Source organism: Stegostoma tigrinum, chromosome 1, assembly GCF_030684315.1.
Source record: "Stegostoma tigrinum isolate sSteTig4 chromosome 1, sSteTig4.hap1, whole genome shotgun sequence".
NCBI classification, from domain to species: Eukaryota; Metazoa; Chordata; class Chondrichthyes; order Orectolobiformes; family Stegostomatidae; genus Stegostoma; species Stegostoma tigrinum.
Genome location: NC_081354.1, coordinates 152,691,935 through 152,715,379, shown reverse-complemented (window position 1 = coordinate 152,715,379; position 23,445 = coordinate 152,691,935). Strand labels below are relative to the sequence as shown.

The 23,445-nt window shown below is 40.3% G+C and overlaps 1 protein-coding gene across 1 annotated transcript; it reads left to right on the top strand.

Annotated features, from left to right (window-relative positions):
• Positions 1-21,109, top strand: onecut2 (one cut homeobox 2). The gene is made up of 2 exons (XM_048542595.2): positions 1-1,356; positions 18,941-21,109. Exons 1-2 carry the CDS (start codon positions 219-221, stop codon positions 19,231-19,233), a joined length of 1,431 nt encoding a protein of 476 aa, XP_048398552.1. The 5' UTR covers positions 1-218; the 3' UTR covers positions 19,234-21,109.
• The last annotated feature ends 2,336 nt before the right edge of the window (positions 21,110-23,445 follow it).

Here is a 23,445-nt window from a genome sequence, read left to right as displayed (position 1 = left end):
TCGATGTAGGAGGAGGACAGGCTCGGACATGGCGAGAAGCAGCACTGGCCCGGCTGAGAGTTATCGGTGATCGCTGGCACCCGTGAGGCCTTAACATTTTTTTTATTAAACCTCTCTTCTCATAGCCAGTGTATATGGATGGATGCGTGCAGATATACATGTAGCAAGAAAATCTGCCAAGCCCCAGAAGAAACTATTGCAAATCTGATTGGGACTGAATGAGCAACGCGTATAGATGTATAGCCAAAGAAGAGGTTTATGCCATGAACCCGGAGCTGACAATGGACAGCATCGGGAATTTGCACGGTGCTATCAGCCATGAGCAATCGGCGGGCGAGCTGATGAGCAGTCAGCAGCGGCAGGCGGTTTCAGCGGCAGCGGCGGCGGCTCACCGGGAGCTCGCCACCAGGTCGGCGATGGCGTCTATCCTGGACGGAGCCGGCGAGTACCGCCCGGAGCTGTCGGTGCCCCTACACCCGGCGATCAGCATGGCCTGCGATTCCCCGCCTGGCATGGGCATGAGCAGCACCTACACCACGCTGACCCCGCTGCAGCCGCTGCCCCCCATCTCCACGGTGTCCGACAAGTTCCCCCACCCGAGTCACCCTCACCCTCACACCCACCCGCACCACCCCCACCACCAGCGGCTGGGCCCCGGCAATGTGAGCGGCAGCTTCACCCTGATGCGGGACGAGAGGGGCTTGCCCTCGGCCATGAACAATCTGTACAGCCCGTACCACAAGGACGTGCCGGGGATAACCCAGAACCTGTCGCCGCTGGCCAGCAACCCGCTGGGTAACGGCCTGGCCACCCTTCATAACTCCCACCAGGGAATCCAGGGCTACGGCTCCAACGGCCACGACAAGATGCTCAGCTCTAACTTTGAGGCTCACACGGCCATGCTGGCCCGGAGCGAGCAGCACCTGTCCCGGGCGCTGGGAGCACCTTCGGCCGGTATGATGTCCCACCTGAACGGCTTACATCACCACCACCATCACCATCATCACCATCACCACGGCCACTCAAGTCACCATCCATCCCACGGGCCCGTGCTGGCTTCGAGTCGGGACCGGCCTCCCTCCTCCTCGGGCTCGCAGGCGAACAGCTCGGCTCAACTGGAAGAAGTCAACACCAAGGAGGTAGCACAAAGGATCACGGCGGAACTCAAGCGCTACAGCATCCCGCAGGCCATCTTCGCCCAGAGGGTGCTGTGCCGCTCGCAGGGGACTCTGTCGGACCTGTTAAGAAACCCCAAACCTTGGAGTAAACTTAAATCGGGACGGGAGACCTTCAGGCGGATGTGGAAATGGCTGCAAGAACCTGAGTTCCAGAGAATGTCAGCCTTAAGGCTTGCAGGTAAGCCCCGGGTTAAAGCCCCGGTCTGGTCACGGTTGTGGGTGGTGAATTATTATTGTGTGGGACGGGTGAAGCTCACAGGATCGCTGTAACTGAACCAAAGGAAAATCGTTTCAGTTTCTGTTTCATCGATGAGGGATTATTGATTGGAAGTGGCTTTTTTTTGTGGTCAGAGGCTCCCGGACCTATAAGACCCGCCAATTCTTGTCCCACTCTACCTGCTGCAGAGCTCCTTTGAAACCTCCTTTACTGGCACAATAGCTCCAGAATTAGACAATTCAACATTCCCTCAATGGAAGGACACACCCACAATAATAACGTGCAACGGCATCAACATCTGATTACCATTCAATTAATATCCCTTCAAGATTCGCTCGCCTAGTGTTGATTTCTTTTCTCTCTGTCTTCCTGATGGGCACCGATAGTTGCACGATGCAAAATGCTGCGTGCTGCCGACCTGTTTAACCCATGACAGAATCTAAACTGTTGTGTGTGTGTGTGTGTGTGTGTGTGTGTGCACCTCCTTTGTAACACAGCAATCTTTCTTCCCTTTATTAATGTCAACCCCAGCCTTGTTTTAGAGATCCAGAAGGACCAATATCAGACTATTGTTGTCTACCGTCTCACGTCTCAATTCTGCACTGGATTTACACAATTCGATCGACTGTTGTTAAAATCTACAGCCTTCGGTTAATCCTCAAACCCATGTTCATCCACAACGCCAGTTATCTCTCAACGACATCCTGCCACTGGTTTTACTCTGTTAAATCCGTAAAACGTCAAGTGAAATGTTAAAGTCTCGATAAGAGTTTACGTTTCAGAAAGTGTGCGGTGCCCAGTGACCAGTCTTCAGCTGTTTTTGCACCTCTTTAAACGGATAGTTAAGACAGTGCAGTGCTTTAAGCAAACGTTCGTGTATTGTTAAACCCTGGGATTTAACCCTGGCCGAGCGTGTGTTTGGCAATAGGAGTGGGAAATCGGCTGAATTGCATGGCTGCCCTCTAGCGGAGATATTTGCCTCTCGAATCTGAGCCAATTCCTATTGTGTGTGTTTGAGCGCATGAAATTGTATTTGCTTGCAGTTAGGGGCTATCTAAAATAAGATAATTAACATTTCCATCTTTAAGCAATAGTCAATAGATTGCTGTTTCAATCTTCTATCATACCTCATAGGTCCTTTCATACCTCGAGATTCGACTTCTCAAAATAAATAAATGAAAGTCACAATGGGAAAACACTCAACAGAAAGCTCATTTTGTTTCAATCTATATGGAAAATCTCTCTTATTTTCCCTGATAAAATAGAACTGTTCCGTTCACACGGCTCCGAAACACATAATTTAACTTTCGCCCCTCAGAAGGATAATGCAAGCACATGCATTGCAATGTTTTTAACTCGAATATAGCTGGTTAATTGGATGTACCCTTGAAAATAGAGAATTTTTATTTCTCTCACGTTGGGACAATCGGTGGTTCCTGGTTATATTTCCGTAAATTAGTCAACAGAGCAAATAAGAGAAAAATACACTTCTGAATATAATATTTACCTTTATTTTAATATGCAAACTCTTATGTTTATTTCCGTGAAGATATTGCCAACAATTACAAACAATATTCGTTTCCATGCCGCTGCCGTCAATTTCCGCTTAAACAAATCAGATTCGATGTTGGACTCTAATGTCACGTGATATAATTGCTGTAATTACTTTTCCCAATTAAACGTGGCTCTGCATTGAAAGGACAAACTGCGTCCTCACAGACGGAGAGCCTCAAAAACGCGGTGCGCATCCTGCAGCTCGTACGTGACTGCATGTGTCTTGCTAACATTCCTTTCTTTTTTTTCTGTCCACATTTATGCTTTTATGGATGCATAATCAGGGTAAGGAGATATCTTAAAAAAAACAAAAAAAGGAGATTGCATTTGATTTCAGAGATTGCAACAAATACGGGAGGGGGAGGAGGGAGAGGTCAAATTATTTTAAAACCGTTTTAACATCCGTCCATGTCGAAATATTTCCGATCGCAGTTCGCCCGTAGAACATTGTCGGAATGAGTTCAATTCAGTCCCGAGAGGCGATGGGGACCGTAGGTTTGTTTGAGTCGCCTTGTGGCTGGTAGCTTTGGAATTCTCTTGACCCGAAAAGGTGGCAAGCCATTTTGAAGGCTGCCCTGAAATAATCACCCTGTCTCTACGTCCGGTTTATCTACGTGTAAAAAATTATGTATTCTTGTTCGCAAAAAAAATTGGTACTATGGCATTTGCTGAACATCAACAAAAATGAAAACCCACGGTAAAGGCTGACAGCAGGGGGACAGACAGCAATTAACGAGATTGTTATTAACCATTTGGTTTTAATGTAGTTGCCACTTTCGCTACTGTCAAGGAATTTTACAGCGTGTCTGACGTTGGCGATCAATTTTGATTCACGTAATTAAACTGTTTTGTTTTTGCTGAGCTGATTTGGTAGTTACAATCACAGCGCAGAGAGAAAAGGGCTTTGCCACGAGGGTATTTTAAAATAATCTGCTTCATGTGCACCTAGCCATTGCTTGAGGATGGTTCATCATCACGTCAGTTTATTGCAGAATATTCCTGCCGCGCATCCCGCAGCGCGACGCGGAAGGTATATATTCTCGCTATACCTTATTAACTCCGGCTCAGTGTAGAGCAAGAGATTCAACAGAAAAAAAAGGAGAGACAACATATCCAACCACTTTGAGGCGAGCAGAGTAAGATCTTATGCGGGCGCAATTGCTAATTTTTGAAACGTTTGTTGAAAGATGGAAAAACACCAGGTAGCCGTCGCATCCTCTCTTTTTATATTTGGAATCAAACAGAAATGTCTGAAAATATTAGTATGCTTACTGGCAGTGCTTTGAAATGGAGCCCAGAAGCCGCAGATATGAATAATTAATGAAAATCTCTGCATGACCGGTTGCAAGCTGCAGTAGTTATCCTGGCCTTGGTTTTAACCAGGCGAAATCTGGGCACTCGTTCACTGCTGGAGTGGATGGCCTCATCCAGCCAATATCTTTCTCTGGCGCGGCGGCCCCATACATGATTTATACTTAGATCGTCCACTCGGGCTGAACGACAAACGATTTTGTTTTTTGGCAGCGGGGTGGTGTAAGGAATTGCTTCTGAACGAATGCTATGCAAAGGAGACCCAATTCCAAACATTTTTTTTCAAAAGCGAAACTCTCGCTGCAGGCCTCAGAGCGGCAAGTTGCTGTTAATCCCCGATAGTTCTATTGACAGTCACTAGGATCACTCATTAGCTCCAGTCGTCAGATTAATAATTGAAACCCTCCCGCTCTTGATGTTCGCCTCTGGCAGCCCCCTGTGTGAGAGAGTAACACCTTCCTAATGTTCAGTGAAGAAGGAGGGTTGCTGGAAGCACCAAGGGCGAGGGAAGAGACGTGGACGGTTTTTGGCTTGAGGGGGCGTGGGGTCTGGCGGTTGGAGGAGGAGGAGACGGAAAAGAAGGGAAGCAGTTGTATTTATTTTTATCACCGTTTTTCAATAATGTGGTTATGTCAGTATATAAAAAAATCTGTCTATAACCGTGGATCGATGAGGATAATCTTTAGAAGATTAAAAGGGCATTAATGCTGGCAACAATAACATAAACTTGAGAACCCGGTTAGACATCGATTTGGAACTTGATCCGACGTTGTTCCAGGAAAACTGCCATAGTCTTCCTGGCATTGTCGTCCGCATTATCTTCCCTTTGTCTCCTGACAGTTTGAGTTCCTCCTTGCTCCCATTTTAAAAGCATTTAGTTTGCACGGCCAATGACAACGATAACAAGTTTTTTTTTAACTGTCCTACTATATTATATTATCGATTTTCTTTGTTGTTTTTGTATTACGCGACCAAAGGTGTCACGATATTATGAGTCATTTCGCTAAAGTGGATAGGTAGTTATTTAAAGAGTTCCACTAATCCGTTTAAAAAGCAAATTTGGAAGCAGATAACACACAAGTAACACGAGAAGTTGACATATTTTCCCGAAAACTATAGGAGAAAATGTCATTGAATCGTTTTTCCATTTCCCAAGGCCAAGCTGATGTTATCAAGCGTTGAGATTGATTATGTGGCATGTGACCTCAGCTACGGTTTGACGCTTTAATCTAGATTAGTATGTTTTAAATTAATATGTTTATAATCAGTACTCCGGTGATGTCACCATACATTATGCTCTGTGTTGCTGTCTGACATTAAGGTGCAAAATTTTTAAAATAAAGAATTAGCCGGATGGAAAACTTACTGCGCATGTACGAGAAAGTGTGTTAAGTGACAGGAAGCCAATTAGCGTCAGAAATTGAATTCAAATGGTCTTCTGGTACGTAGCAACCCCGCCGACACAGGTTCATGTAAACGATGAAGATTACACTTTGATGAAATGCAGACTCCAGGGTGGTTCTGATGTTACGAAGCGCCGGTTAAAATTTCACATAATCTTCTAGGCAGTCTTCTAGGACCCCGAATTAGGACAGTGTAAAAAGAGATTATGTTTCGGTAGGGGGTGGGACAAACTCTGTGCCTCCTGTCACCCTGTAGTACTGAAAACGTTTGGAGTTTCCAAATGCAGTTCAATATCAAATACCGTGTACTAACGACGTAGAAATCTCAGCGAAAGCTTCGAGAGTATCTTTCCGATTTTATTTTATAAATGACATTGAAATGATCAATCTCCCTGTAAATGGGATTTTATGTCCGAAATATATGTTTTTTTAAAGCATTATGTTGTCTTCACTGTTGATCTTTAGCAAATCAGTTGATATGTTTGGATTCTATATCTGTTACTTTAGATCTTTCCGGATCCTCTTACGGTGCCCACTTCCATAACCCGAAATTTCGGGTGACATAATGCATTATTTCATGTTTAATGTATTTACAGCTAAAATATTTAAGAACCAGCTTCATACCTGGTTGAAAATGTGCATAAGATGCATATTTCGTTGGCGGAATTATGCAATAAAATGTCCATTCTCACCTCGTTCTCCCACCTACAGCCGAACTGATTCTGCGATAGGGTTCTTTCACTGCAAATCATTCCTAATTGTTTGAAATTCCTCCTGATGTTTAAAACCATCCGTTTCTATACCAGTGCATTAATTTGCCTTGAAATGCTATCAATTGTATTGCACATTCTCCACGACTCCAGAAAATACGTTTAAAATTTAATATGAGCACCTCATTTAGAAAACAATTTATATTTTCAAGTCATGCAGCTAAAACTTTATTTGCAAACATAAAACGTCACATAATCAGTTTGTTTCTCTTTTTACGAGATGGTTTGCCTGCTGCAATCTTTGGTATTATTTAACAAAACACTTGGCTCTTTCGAAAGACTGGAGCGATCTTAAACGTTATACATGTGTGCTATGTACTATATACAATTTTTAATAGCATAATTACATATCGATATTTATTGCTCCCCTGAGAGCTTGCCTTATTACAAGGACATGTAACACAATCTGAGGAAACAACCCAGTGCATTATAGATGGTCCCGGTGTTGTGCCAATGTCAATTTCTTAACTCCAGTCCATCAGGGCTGGACAGCTTGACCTACATACATTGTTTCCTGACCCTGTTCATGCATAAGGAGAAATGATTCAATTATAAATGGAGAGTAAAACTCATTTTTCAAAAATAAATGCAGAATTCTGGATTTGGGAAAAATAGAGTCCTTATGACATTGCATTACCGTCTCAATGTTTGTTGATACTTATTTGACTAGTGTGCCCCTCCCCCTTGAAAAACTCAGTTTTTCTCTTGACATTCAGCACGTCCTGATAATGATTAGCTCGTGTTTGTTCTGACAAATTGGACACAACCTTTCAGGATTGATTTACGTCGCCAAAAACTTTTTCTGTTAAAACAACGCTGTCGTCTTCGCTATTTCCCTTCGTCTGAATTTTATTTGCACATTCTTGATTTCAAAATTAGTGGGACATGCTTCCTTTCTGGATTTATTGGACGGCGCTTCGAGCACACCCGTCCTGTTATCCTTGCCGAAAGCCCTATCACAAAAGAACTTTGCTCTCTCCGACTCTGAGTCGGTCAAACAAGCCTTTGTTTTATTTGTGATTTTGGTGGCTCGCTGACATCGATTTTCATTTGTCACAACCCGAGTGGAAAAAAAATGGAGAAGTCGCCCAGCGAGGCTCCCCATTTGAGGTTTTATCAGTAACGACGTTCATTTGATGCCGGAATAGGGAAAACCTTCGCCATCGATTACATTGATCCAGCCTTTCCCTTTAAGGAAACGGCACGTTTCTCGCATAGAAGCTCTTGCATAGATTTACTGTTTACCCGGATGCTGTTGTTTTCAATATTGTATTATCATTCGATTTGTTATTACTGAGAAATACAAGAACACCTGAAACAAGAGTTCTGTAAGCAGAGGCACAGTGCAGGCAGTGACAGAGGGGCGTCTTTACCGCGAGGACGTGCCGAGTAGGCAATGCACCAACATATGCACAATCTTCAATGTGCTTTCCGGCCGACCCTGCATTCCAGTACTTTTCACATGATTTTACTTTACAAATATTTTATATACATTGGATATTATCGGTTATCTAGTCTGTAGGTCAGTTGATGTTACTGTGAAATGGAGAGAACGTTTAGTATTCCCATATTAGAAGGATCTAATTTTAAAATGATGAGTTATCCAATTATATTTTTCGCACAATTTTACAGGCAGAATGAGCCGATATATATATAAAAAAACTTTCACCTGGCTAACATCCATACGTTATGATGGAACATATGCACGTTATGGCTTAATTTTGTATTGCAACATATACTGTATATGCCACAGATTTATGCACACGTTAACCGTAAAGTATGTATAGGTAAAATGAAGAAAGGAAATGCAACATTTAAGGCACTAACTTTTCTCCATTGTGAGCTTCCTTCCTGCTGGTTGAAGAACTGTGAATACGTGAATCATTTGGAATTTAACGCGTCCACAATCAGCACATAGATCAAAGCAGAAGCATGTTTTCATTTTGTCAACAAAACTTCCTAGGTCGCTTGTAGTTATTTTGCCAGATCATACATATGATATATGATATATAATCATATATATATTAAATATATCATAACTTTCTTATAATTTCGTTTCGTAAATACATTCCAATAACAAGTAGTGGGAAACAATCACGTGATCAGTCAGTTAGCTTTTGTTTTACATTTAAAAGTATGGTTGAGGGAAAACACTTTGTGTTAATGCACAGTTGATGCTGGTTGCCCTAAAACTAAACAAGATTAAAAGTAGTTTCATGTAAACAAATGTGCCTCAGTTCATGAGTGGCGTGTCAATTTACTATTGTTTTACGTATTTACGTCGCTATTGTGACGGTCATTAAGTTTCGTGCTTACTTCGTTAGTGTAACACAACAGGAGGGAAAGACAACCTCCGTTTGTTACTGAATATGCATACAAATATATGCATCTGTTACCATCTCATAAATGTACCACATCAAAAAAGAGCAGAAGCGTTTGTGGTTATTCTAGCCCGGTCTGTGTAACTTTACAGGTAATAAGAAACCATTACTGATTCTTTTTTCCCCATTTGTAATCCTAATGGGTTACGCGGTTTTGCACTCCATGTCTTCTGAACTCACGTTTGGATAAATAGTTACGTAAAACACCAAAAGGAAATTTGACTACTCCGCACACTATAAGGACCGAGCGAGGCATAGAACATCTGGCGAATACAATGGCAGAGCGGGCAAACAGTGAAGAAAACGACAGAGAATCCGGAGAGACAAAGAGAACGGACGCACAAGACTGGAAAAGGCAAGGAGTGCCACAGACTGGTTTACAGAGATGGACAGGCATTAGCGTCTGACAAAGAAATAAGAGGTTGTGCTGTAATTACGTACGTCAAGGTATGGACCTACAACGCTATTCATTCACCGCTAGCAGTATTTTTAAAAGTTGGGCAAATGATGCCTCGCACTCTGGATTAGAGAAAAATTGTGCGGGCAAATGGAATACGACAACAGGTATAGTGTGTTTGTATGATTTCAAATTTAGCAAATTAAATATAATTTTTGTTGTAGTCTAAATCGTGCATTTTGCACGTTGAAGTCTTTACTCACCTTGGGTCTTTCCAGTAGTAATCAACCTCATCAAATTGACAGAAGTGCAAGAATTATCATCTGATGTTGTCAACGTGGGAAGCTGTTTTGTTCTGTAATCTGCAATGGGCGTAGTTGCAGGGAAATGCTCGCAACAACCTTTCCAAACATCTTGCGAGCTCCTATTAGCAGTATACCTGAGTACAAAATCACCAGCAAAATATGCTTAGGTCGAAGAAGGTATACACAAACGTTCACTGGTTGAATAAATAGCATTGGTGGGAGTTAACAATTGCTTGGCATTTAAAAACGATCATTATTCTGTAAATGTTGTGACCTGTTAGAAGGGCGTCAATCTTCGCGTTCAAGATTTTCTTTAACCAGACCGCCACGTATTTAGATTGCATCTTTATGGTTTATTTCGAGAATAAACCATATTTGTTAAACAATTGAAAGAACATTGTAGCAGTTAATGGGTTTGTTAGTCGTTTCTCTGAGTTCAAAGGGTAAAGTTCACCCTTGGTACAGCTAATTGATTTCTTTTATTTTGGTGGTAGCAAATAGTTGAAGAAATTGTAGGCCTTAGTGTTTTCAGACTGTGATATACAGAAGGTTTAATCTGGTGTATGACTTTCGCATTTTCAACCGTTTACTGCCCTATAATTCCAGTGCACGGGGCGGGTTGTGCAAAATCTGGGCCTAGTCAGGGAGCAAGAGTAATTAATCGCCATACCAAAGGTTACAATTAGCACTTAAATAGCGTCATCTGATTGATTTTTGTATGACTGTTGAGTCTGGGCGAGCAAATGTGTGCTTGCTACCCTCACATTGCGTACCACAGTTGCAGGTTATATCACTGATGTCTTTATGCTGCTCCACTGCAGCCATAGCGCTATTGCCATGACTAATCATCATTACAAACACATAGCATCTGAAAAAGGATGAAAATTAACGCTGGGAATAGTAGCATTCTGCATTTCCTAACAGGATTTTTTTTTAAAAAAATTGAATGAAATTGCTCAAAATCGAAATGAGAGACTTGTTAAAATACATGGTGTTGCAATAGGAGAATAGAGTAGAATATCCTTCATTGTCACATATACATAGTGCAAATGTTGCAGGATTTCATATACGGAGTATTAACTTGCAAACAAATAATATGTTGAACAGATGCTTTCCGAAAAATAAAGTCGAGATTTTTGGTATGGCTCTTAGATATGCCTAAAACTTTGTCATTTATTAGACCCCAGGCTGTATAGGTGTGACAAATACGACAATTGCTTGTTTGATTATGCTTGATTTAAAAATATTGCTTTATATATGTAAATAGCCATTGGCGTGAAAATAATAGTTCGTGCCTTTTTTGGGGAAATGCAGTAGGGAAGATGGGGAGGGTTCCGATTGGTAAACATTTACAAGTAACTTTCATGTAGACAGTATATGACCTTCCTCACATTACTATCTCCGCTAATGTTTACTGGTCATTGTGCTGTCCCCGGTTGTATTCTTGCATAATTTGTCTTTAAGTCTCAGCCGAGAAATAAACAGCACCAAACTGCTTCAACGCAATATTTCCTAACACACACGAAAATGTATGAATAAAAGTAAAATGCATGCCCTGTAAAATCTTACGCCGAGACCTGAAGAACTCGTGTGACAGCTAAAGCGTAGAATTAATCGACTGGCTGATTGATTAACTGTTTAATTCGATGGTGTAACACGAGCTCTCTTTTTAATAGCGCTCTTGTTAATGCTGTTTGTTGACATGACTGACGGCTTCGTTTGTTTTGAAAGCTGTTTACATGCGGTGAGCTTTTATTGCATTTGCGTTCAGACCTTTGATTCGAGCAAATTGATCAACAGCAGTCAGGGTATTCTAACGCTGGGGTTCTACCCGAGACCGCGGTAGGCTGAAGGATCTGGCACGCTTGTCTGCCTACATCGAAGGTCCGCAGTTTAATGGATGGATTCGAACCAAGGTCAGAACCAAAAATTCCATCCCCTTCCCCCTCACCCCCGGTGTCAGGTTCAAGTCAACATGTTGAATGCGCAAATAAAGCTTGGAATCTCAGGATCCCGGTCAATGGCGCCTTGGCGAGATACTAGAAGAATTAACTGTCAGTTTTGTGCGGGGTTACCCCCTGTTCTGCGAGTACTCAGGAACACGACTGGCAGTCGATCTGACAGACTTGCGTCTGCTACTGCGCTTGTCCCTTGATCAGTATCAGTTAAAATACTTTGGGAAAGCAGAAATCGCCATGATTTGAAATGTTTCAGTCCTCTGCAGACTCCATCTCGATGGTCCTTGGAATTACTGCATCTTTAATTTCACTCTTAAACATCGACTTGGAAAGGACTGGTTTGTGTGCGCGGGAAGAGATAGATCAGTAGCTGTGGACGATCGTCACCGGTAAGTTAAGACCATAAGACATAGGAGTGGAAGTAAGGCCATTCGGCCCATCAAGTCCACTCTGCCATTTAAATCATGGCTGATGGGCATTTCAACGCCACTTCCCTGCACTCCCCCCGTAGCCCTTGATTCCTTCTGAGATCAAGAATTTGTCGATCTCTGCCTTGAAGGCATCCAACGTCCTGGCCTCCACTGCACTCTGCGGCAATGAATCCCACAAGCCCACCACTCTCTGGCTGAAGAAATGTCATCTCATTTCAGTTTTAAATTTACCCCCTCTAATTTTAAGGCTGTGCCCATGTGTCCTAGTCTCCCCGCCTAACGGAAACAACTTCCCAGCGTCCACCCCTTCTAAGCAATACATTATCTTGTAAGTTTCAATCAGATCTCCCCTCAACCTTCTAAATTCTAATGAGCACAATCCCAAAATTGGGGGGAAAGGAAACGGGTAGCGGAACTGTAGAGTCAAGGCCGGTTCTAAATGCCATCCCTAATCCGTGCTGAGTTCGCTACTCTTCAGCTGATACTATACGAGTGATGCTTGGGTAGATTTCAGTGGTTGGGTAAGGAGGGGGGGTCATGGGAGGGTAATTGACCAGGTTTCCCTCCTCATCACTATCCCCTGCTCTTTTGCTGGTGACGTTTTCTTTTTCTTTCCTTTAGTTTCATATTCAGAGATATTCTTACACACGGTTGCTGCTCCATCGCCACATTACCCGTATTATTTTTTTGTTCCATCTACTAATTGTTGGTGGTGTTAATGTTGGAGAAAGATCGAGCTCACTTATAAGGCCAATCATTGGCGGATATTTGCTGAGTCAAATACAAAAAATGGAGGACAACTGAAAGCTGGACTCTTGTGCCCAGCTCCAGGATCAATGCATTCAGGAAAAGGGCGAAAAGAAAATAAAGAAACCGATTTTTTTTCTCTCTCTGTAAAACATCCAGCGGGATACGGGGCACACGGAAGTGCGCTGTTTCACTCACCTCTCTGCTGCCCAAGACAGATTGTGGAAGCTATACGTAATGTGTGCATTAACAAATTGAACGTTGCTAAGTAACGTTTGTAACCTATTGATGCCCCCCACCGCCCCACGTCCCGCACCCCCTTTTGTCACTGCGGTCTAGCCTGTCAGTGGTGGCAGTAGCTGGTTTTTGGCTCGCCTGTGGTAAGTAATAATTACCTGTAAGGCTTCCTCACTGTTATACAATCATGTTGAGAATAACTTATTCACCAAGTGCTGTTACACCATCAACGAACTTTACTCGTGGAGTTGATCAATAACCAGGATCCGATAACTGTATTGATTAGTCAAGTAGTGTTGACATTCTTCAGTTTATGGAGATTCATGATCTTCTTTTGGTTTGTCATATTTTTAAACAGCGATATCGCCTACACCCAAATGCCTTTATGGTCGTTTCAAAATAAGTTTCGTAGGGATTTGAATAAAACGGTAACATTAAATTAGATCCATTGCTAACAGAGGCCACTGAACTCTAACTGTGATTTTATGTATTTTGTTCGTAGCAATTAGGAATTCAAATCTGCTGTTACATTTGCCAAGTGTTTTTCGGTCGGAAACTGCAGTAAAGATTAACAGTTGTGTTTTACGTCTTAATACTTTATTAGTAAGACCTATACATTCTTATTTGGCCTTTCGAACTTCTGTTGATTATTCAGTGTATTTATCAACCATTAATGTGGAATAATGTTTGGCAGTTATTCCACAACATATGGTCAATTTCGCTTGCTTTGCAATGTTGTAGCCAGATGCAGGTTTATCATTGAGAATTGCGTGTACAATGCTGCCACCTCCTGGTCATAGACCCTTGGCACATAACAATTTATTATGTTATTATATTAGTATCTTTTCAACTTAAAAAGAATCAGTATATTTTGCGTTTCCTGGAAGATGCGCGGATATAGTTTTTATTGCACTGTGCGGAAGGTGTCCGTAAAATTACAGATTAAGTAAAGGAAAGCGATAAAGCGAGCAATTACATCCAATTACAGCAGCCAGTTCAGTACCGCGGACAGTTCCTCTGAGAGGGCCAGCACGCATGGCCTTTTGTAAAAACCATTGTGATGGCATCTCAATTGTGCACAGTTATATAAAACGTGGTCTTTTGTTTGTGACATTATGTCTTACTGTTGTAATTTGAATAGATGCACAAATATCCTTAAAAGTGATATAAAATGATTTGATGTAAAATGAAACAAGGGAGTCCAGAACCAGAGGTCACATCTAAGGACACCAGCTGAGCTATTTAGTACTGAGGTGAGGAAAAATTTCCTCACCCGAGAGTGGTGAGTCCATGGAATGCTCTACCACAGAAAGTAGATGAGGCCAAAACATTGGATGTTTTCAAGGAGTTAAATGTAGTTCTTAAGGCTAAAGGAATCAAAGGATATGGAGTGAATGTGGGAACAGAGTGCTGAGCATCATCCAGGATCATATTGAATGGCCAGCAGGCTCGAAGGACTGAATGGCCAACTTCTGCTCCTATTTTCTGTGTTTCTGCAATTCAGTTCACACAATCTCTACTTTTTCATTACTGAAGATGCAAAATAATATTGTAATGTACTTAAATGAGCACTGTCTGTTGCATCCAGTCATTCACAAGAAACCTTGCCATTGTGCACCCATTTGTTCATATGATTTTGTCATACAGAAGATAAACCTTATTGCAGACTCACCCCAGTAGTAGTCAATGGAAAGGGAAGTCTTATCATTTTTGCCATTCCAGAAGTGTGGTTAACTGGAAAGCCTCTGATATTGGTTTAGTTGAGAATCCAGATTCAAACTAAAATATCCTCTGATTTAGGAACATAGTGACATAATAACATAGAACATAGAACAGAGAACAATACAGCACAGAACAGGCCCTTTGGCCCTCAATGTTGCGCCGACCTGTGAACTAATCTAAGCCCCTCCCCCTACACTACCCCATCATCATCCATATGCAACAGGAGCAGGCCATTCAGCCCCTTGAGTCTGTTCCATATTTTAATGAAATCGTGGCTGATGTGTGGCAAAACCCCACGTAGGTACTTTTAGCCCATATCCTTTAATACCATTGGTTAACCAAAACAAAACTATATCAGACTTACAATTTACAACTGATCTTTGTGCAAGAGAGTTCCAAACCTCCACCACGCTTTGTGTGTGTAGAATGGCTTCCTAACATCTCTCCTGAATGTTCTAGCCCTAATTCTCAGACTATGCCCCCTAGTTCTAGAATCTCCAACCAGTGGAGTGAGTTTATCTTTATCTACCCTGTCTTTTCCTTTTAATATCTTGAAGACTTTGATCAGATCACCTCTTAACCTTCTAACTTCTAGAGTAAACTGGCCTATTTTTACAAACTATCCTCCTAAATTAACCCCTGAAGCTCGGGTACCACTCTTGAAAAACCTATGCTGTACTCCCTTCAAAGCCAATATATCCTTCCCAAGGTATGCTGCTTAGATCTGCTGACTACAAGTGTAGTTGAACCAGGATTTTGTATAGCTGCCACGTAACCCCTGCATCCTTATACTTCAGTCCTCTAGATATAAAGGCCAACATTCCATTAGCTTTCTTGATTATTTTCTGCACCTATTTGTGGCATTTTAAAAATCTGCACCTAAACCTCCAAAACTCTTTGGGATGCACTATATCTAACTCCATACCATCTAGGAAGTACCCTGAACTATTATTTTTTGGTCCGAATAGGATAACCTTACACTTGCTTACGTTGAATTCTACCTGCCACAGTTCCTCCCATTCACCTAGTTTATCAGTATTCCTTTATAATTTCATGTTATCACCTACACTGTCTACAATGCTGCCTAATTTTGCATCGTCTGCAAATTTGGATGTATGACTTTCTATACTATCATTTAAGTGATTAATAAATAATGTGAGTAATTGAGCCCCTACACAGTTCCTTGTAGGATACCACTGGTCACATCCTGCAATTTGATTATCTATCCATTATCACTACTTTATGCCAACTGCCACACAACTAATTTCCTAGCCACATCAGTAATGTCCTCTCAAATCTGTGGGTTTCTGCCTGAGTTAACAGCTTCTTATGTGGGACTTTATCAAATCCCTTCAGGAAATCCATATAAACAACATCTATAGACACTCCCCTGTCCTCTACCTGAGTCACCTCTTCAAAATAATTCAATGAAGTGGTCAGGCATGATGTTCTTGTCATGAATCCATGACTCTTCTGGTTTAAGAGAAAATTTTCAAGGTGCTGAGTTAACCTATCCTCAAATATAGACTCCAACAATTTTCTCACCACAGATGTTAGGTTAAGTGGTCTGTAATTCCCTGGTCTTCCCCTTTCACCTTTCTTAAAAAGTAGAGTGGCATGTATAATTCCCTAATACAAAAGGACGACTCCTGTATCTAGCAAAATCTGAAAGGTTCTAGTTAGGACATCTACAGTGACGTCCTCTACTTCATTAGCACAGATGGAAACCATAAAGTCTGGGGCTTTTGTCACTTCTCAGTGCTATTAATTTCCTCATTACAATATTTTACTTAATTTTATTTAGTCCCTGTCCCTGATTCACACTAATTTACATGAGACTTCCAGCAAGCTAACCTTCTTTTCTACTGTAAATACAGAGGAGTTGTAATTATTCAATGTTTCCCCATAATCATTGACAGCATCTCTACTTTCAGTCTTTAGTGGGCCAACCTTATGCCTGACCAGAGATAGTAGGAACTGCCGAGGCTGGAGAATCTGAGATAACACGGTGTGAAACTGGATGTACACAGCAGGCCAAACAGCATCAGAGGGGCAGGAAAGTTATCATTTCGGGTTGAGGCCCTTCTTCAGAAATTCCTCTGATGCTGCTTGGCCTGATGTGTTCATCCAGCTTCACACCGTGTTATCTCTTACTCCTGACCACCTGCTTTCCCCTTATGTAACTCTACAACTTATTCTTATTGACTTTGAAGCCCTTTGCAAGCTTCCTGAGGTAATACCTTTTAGTAGCTTTTATAAACAGCTTTGTGTTCCTGGTGCTGGTCATTGTGTCTTTCCCATTTGGCAGGAAAGGTGCTTTTTTTTGCATTTTTGTAAGCCTTTTCTTCTACTTTTATGCTATCCCTTATCTCTTTAGTCACCCTTTGCTGCTTTTTCTGAGAAGTGAAACTTTTCTCTGTCAGGGATGCAAACAGGTTCTGTATTGCATTAAATGTGTCTTTAAACACCCTCCAATTTTCTTTCAGTTGTTTCACTCATTAGCAGATTTTCCCAGTTTACTGTGATCAGTCTCTATTTCATCTCGTTAAAGTAAGCCTACTTAAGACTAAAATTCTGTAACTGATTTGTGCTTTTCACTTTAAAAAGCTACATTGAACTTTACCATGTTATAATCACTGTTTGATAAATGTTCACACACAATTAAATTACTGGGAAACCAGCTCATTACTAAATTCCAAATTGCTTGTCCACACTATTGCATCTAGTAAATAACTATCCCAGACACATTCCAGAAATTCACTACCTTTCTGACAGGTTCTTGTCTGCCCCTCCAATCTATGTTAAAATTAATATCTCCTCCAAATACTAGTCTGCCTTTTCTGCACACTCTTCTAATTTCTGCACTTGTACATAATACCTATTTTGGTTTTAGATCCTTTAGTATTCCTCAGTTCTACAATAAGGTCCCCACTGGATGCTTTCACTTCATTATATCCTCCCTCACATTGAAGTGAATTTTTTCCCTGAACAGTAAGGTTACTCTATCCTCTCTGCCATTTTCTCTATCCATTCTATATCATACAACCTTGTATATTTAGTTCCCATTCCCGAACATCGTGCAGCTATGTCTCAGTAATAGCTACTATATCATAATCTCCTGTTTGAATTTGTGCCTGCAGTTCCGAGGAAACATTAACTCTGATTTCTCTTCACAGATGCTGCCAGACCTGCTGAGTTTTTCCAGAAGTTTCTTCTGTTTTTGTTTGTGGCTAGTGACCTTCAATGCTGGTAAATCCCCCTGACTTAGCGCCAGATTCAAATTGATATCAGGAAATAAAAAGACCACTGAGGCCACTAGACTTTTGTTACTCATATAGTTAGAGCTCATTTGTGAGAACTGGACGTTTGTTTCTGCCTGCAAAATCTTATCTGCAAAAGAGAAGACAATATTAAGCTAATAATTGAAAAACTGACCAGTGTTAATGCTTTCACGTTTAGAATAGTCAATGACCAGGGTATCAGAGGCCACTCGACATCCTCAGACATTGGCTGAGAATTACAGTAACAGAGTCAGAGAATTATACAACATAAAAACAGACCCTTCAGTCCAACTCAGTCCAGATTTCCTAATCTGAACTAGTCCCATTTGCCTGCATTTGGCCCATATCCCTCTGAACCTTTCCTTTCCATGTGCTTGTCCAAATGTCTTCTACATTTTTTTGTACCTGCCTCTGCCACTTCCTCTGGCAGCTTGTTCCATATATGTCCCACCATCTGTGTGAAAAAGTTGCCTCTCAGGTCTCTTTAAAATCTTTCCCCACTCACCTTAAACCTATGCCCACTAGTTTTGTACTCCCATACCCTGGGGCAAAGACCTTATCTATTCCCCTCATGATTTTATAAACCTCTATAAAGTTACCCGTTAGTCTCCTATGCTCCAGGTTGGAAGTCCCAGCCTACTCAACCTCTTCTTCTAGTTTAAATCTTCCAGTCGCAGCCATATCCTTTTAATCTAGTAACGTCCTTGTTAATGACTAGGAGAATAAAACAAAGTGCAAGAAAAGGATCTTATTATAATTGCATAAATGTACTATTTAACTTCAGCTTTAGTGTAGACATATTTTGTGATTGGATTATTAGAATACTGGTCTGCAAAAGACATGCCTTGGTGATTTCCATATTTATTGTCTTAGTTTATTTTCAACACATCCTGCTTCCAATGCCCCATTTCCACCCACTTCAGTAACTCTGAATCTCCAACAGATCAATGTGGTATGATAAGGACTATTCGCTGTAGGACATACAAATGGAATGACACCAATCTATTTCCATAAATTCTCAATCTTATTGTTCTGTTTTCTTTCCCAGCATGCAAACGCAAAGAGCAAGAACAGAACAAAGAGAAGAGCAATACACCAAAGAAGCCACGGCTAGTTTTCACTGACCTCCAACGCCGAACTCTTTTTGCCATTTTCAAGGAAAATAAGCGCCCTTCTAAGGAGATGCAGCTCACCATCTCACAGCAGCTCGGTCTGGAGTTGACCACCGTCAGTAATTTCTTTATGAACGCCCGGAGGCGAAGCTTGGACAAATGGCAGGACGAAGCCATGTCGAGCCCAGGGGCTTCATCGTCGACCTCAAGCACTTGTACCAAAGCATGATTGAGGACAGTGCACCTGAACAGGGCACAACTCAACATCCCCTTTTTTTTTGCTTTTTGAAGAGGCAGTTCAGTGGTGAGTGCATAAGCACAATCTTAATCAACACTTTTTTTTAATTTAAAGGGATGGCACATATTTTAATGTGTCTAGCATTTAAGATTTTTTTTTCTTAGATCACCTGAGTCCTTGCTGTTAACAGACATCAAAGCTGAGAGCCTAACTGATAAATTTTTAGGCATCATCAGGCATGGCACAACACGCTATGTTGCTGAGCAATAAATGTCTAGTGCTTTGCCTGACAGTCGTTAAGGAGTATTAACCGTGATTAAAAATAATTGTTAGGTTGTGAACAGGTTCACTTATCAGTTTCTAGTAATGTTACACAATGATTTTTGCTGCGGTAAAACTGGCAGAGACACTGAAAGGAGGTGTCGCCCACATTGTTTTAAGGAGTGACAACAGAATTATTGGAGAACATTTGTACAATCATGCTATCTCATCACTAACTAGACTGTTTAAGAATGGGCTGTTAGTGGTAAGTATGCAAGCACAAAATATCAAAGGCATTTTTGGAGTCTTTCAGTCGGTCATTCACACAACATCACACAAATCTTGAATGCTGCTGGTAAACGTGCCCCCATCATTACATTTATCAATTAGATGGAGCTGGTAATGGTGGGAAATGTAAGCACAACCCTCAAGCACATTCCTTCACATCATCAAAGTTCTGAAATACTGCAATGTCCAGTCATCGTGGTCTGTTTTGTTTTTGTTTTCAGAAGATATCAGGGCCACTGAGTTGTGAAAACAGTTGATTACTAAAGAAAGAGTAAATATTGTTCTCATAATAGCTATAGAATACTATGCATCCACACACTTATATTCTATTTTTGGCCAACACTAGTTTCCCACTGCAAACGCACTGAGTAGCCTACATAATGAGGGCTGCCCATGGTGAGTGCAGAAGCACAAACATTAAATAGCTTTATTTCTCCTAGAACTAGACATCAAGACACTTATTCTTACATGTGCACATTCACCACTGAACGGGCCCTTTAAGAACACCACTGATGTGTTCAAAGGCAAGCCTAAGGCTTTAAAGACTCATGTGAAGACACTTGATACATTTTTTTTCTATTTATTATTAAATCGAAACCAAAGATACTTTTTTCTGCACCTAATTGTTCTGCAAGAAACTTTTAAACAAAAGAAGCACGTCAGGAAACAACGTACACACTGTGTTTCAGTGGTTGTCTTAGTCGTTTTGGGAAGCAGAGTTACGAAAGGGTTAACAAGCCAAGTAGCAACAACAAGGGAGCAATGCCACGGATCATTGCTGCTTCATTTGATGACCCTCGCCGCCTCTTAAAGTTGAATATTGTCTTTAACGTGTGCCTATGCAGTTTTTTCAGAAACGTTGTACAGAACAACACAAAACCTCTTCCGCTTCAACCAAAGTCAGCTTCATAGAGATATGGATCTGTTTCTAGTTTTTATGCATTACAGTTGAGTGCTATTCGCACATTTGGCCTGTCATTCAATGTTCGTCTTATGGAGAGAGGGAAATAACTATTTGGTTTCATAATTTCCTCCCAATTAGCAATTCCAGTGGAACAGAATACCAACAAATGGATCCAAATGGCTCCAAGCACAAGATGTTAGGGTGAAGATTAAGCATCTCTACCAAAGATAATAACCCATTCCCATATCTCGGTAAAGGTAACTAAATATGGGAGTGTTTTCAAACTGAATGTTGCATTTCATGAGGTAATAAACTTTACCATAGCTTCTGATTTTAGCCATAAACATTTAGCAAGTATTCAACATAGCCAATGGTTCTTAATCAACTATCAATTTGGATAATTTAGTTTATAATTTTGACGATTTCATTTTTTGTAAATTAATGCATTTCATACAATATTAATATATTCAAAATTATTTGATTTATGTTCTTTATCTAATTTAAAATGTGTAAACCTTTTATTTTGAAATGTTTAAAATGATAATTATTTATTTTTTAAGATTCAGATTCAATTTGATCCTTAGATTTAAAAAAAATCGTTCTTCATCTTAAGCACAAAAACTCTTTGGTTATGTCTGTTGGTGAATTTAGTAAATGCTTGCAATAGCCAATACACAATTGTACTTTAACCTAAATATCTGATGAATTTCTTATTCATTGAGACATATTTAGCTCAGTGTCTTGTGCATGGAGTCCATGCGCACGTCCAAGACGAGTTCAACTTTGAAGATTATCAGGAAGTCTGTGATAATTTTACAACAAGAAGACAGTGCAGTATTGGTATACTGTAGTCCAATAGCTTTATCCAGGCATGTGGAAGCTTTTATCCTTAAACAAAGCTATATCCAAAGAAACCAATCCAATCAGACCAGCAATCTGAAGGGTGACCCCACAGAGAGAATGACAATACTTTCCCTGTGTGATTCTTATTGTTTTATACCAACTCAGTTGTTAGAAATATGCTGTATTGTGGTAACAAGTTCAGACAGTTGACAGTGATGTTTTCATCACTTGTCACAATACCTACATGCTGTGTAAGTGATTTAATCAACAAAAGTTGTTTTCTAAACATGTTAGTAATTTTTAAAGTGCTTCTGACTGTAGTTTAGAAATCAAAAGGCTACATCAGTTTAATTATTATTTGTATTATTATTTTGGGTATTTATTGTGAACTCTATATTTAAATGGTGATTTTTCTCTTATTTATCAAATGCGATAAACGTATTTAAAATGAAAGATGCAGTGTTCAGATGGTCATTAGTGATTGCATTGCCTTTTTATTTTATAAATAATTATTTTATCTCTGATTTTCTTTTGTATTTTGCTAGAAAAATAACACGAAATACCATTGAGAATCAATTGCACAAGCATTGATTTACATCCAATTTTGGATCCTACAAGATTCGCAGAAAGATTTGATGATTAAGAATTTCAAAATTCTATTAATAGGCATCCTGTTATATTTGATCATATACTTTCTGTGCACAAACTATGTGAGCCAAGATTCAAACATGTTTTCATTACTTTTGGATTTTAGCACCTTTAAGCACTGCATCTTTTATTCTTGAATTTCAATGCCAAAGAATTATCCCACTATAAGCACTGAAAGATATCCCTTCAGTCTTATTAGTAATAACATGGACAAGCAATGAATTTATATGGAACAATATAGCATGTACTGATGGGAATATGAATACGCAACACAAATACTTTAACAATCTTTCCACCATTGTTTAGCCCTGTGTCCAACTGGCTTTAGATAGCTTCTTTCAATTGTGAAGAAGTCTTTAGCATTAGTGACAAAAGACAGAAAAAAAAACCCTGAACTCGCTGCTTCCAGGTATGAACTATGTGTAAAATCTCTTTCTATTTCTAGTGAGAACCAAAGAGGCTACCTCACTGAATTTTTCCATTTGTAATTTTAATCGCGTTGATGATACCAAAGATACCAAAGATTTCTTTCTCTGCACGGTCTGTGTTTTGCTTCTGCTCGTGTATAGAGTGTCTCTTATATACAGCTGCAACTCAGATACCCCAAAGACGTAAATGGTGGTTTGCATTCATTCTAAATGTGTATTTGTTTTTGTTTTCTGTGCTGGAAAGGATAATTTCATTATCAGAATTTGACATCAACAGACCAAATGTACCATGTTCAGTGTATTGGTGAACAGTAATTCTTATGCTACTGGTCAATTCTTTTCCAAAAAAAAAAGCTAATGTCACCAGCACTTCATCGTATTTGTTTATTATAAATATAGATGAGTAGGTTTGATCAAATTTTATGAAAAATTAATATATACGTTACTGTATGGAAATGGTGTCTCACAGTAATTTTGGAAGTAATTTAACTAAAACTTCCAAAAAGAAAACAAGCATGCGCATTAAGATAATAATTCTTAACTCAAACTTATGGCCTGCAATTATTCTCATACAGTAGCAAAGTGAGTTGGTAAATGTGGCAGATTCAGCTGCTATGATGTTACTCAGATTCCCTTTGTTCATCTAACACTGCCTTGTGTACTGTTTCTGACCCCACACACATATCCATTTAATTACTTACAATTAAAATATAATCACAAATTTCAGCCGGAAAAATTCCTCAAATGAATATTAAAAATCTTGTAAACCCAATATCACTGCATAGAGTAGATTAACCACCATCATGGTCCTATACAGGAACTTTCAGTTAA

Excerpts from the sequence above, each read along its gene's own strand:
- onecut2 (XM_048542595.2), top strand. The coding sequence starts at position 219 with ATGAGCAACGCGTATAGATGTATAGCCAAAGAAGAGGTTTATGCCATG. Across the intron at positions 1,357-18,940 it reads GTCAGCCTTAAGGCTTGCAG|CATGCAAACGCAAAGAGCAA; the intron begins GTAAGCCCCGGG and ends TTTCTTTCCCAG.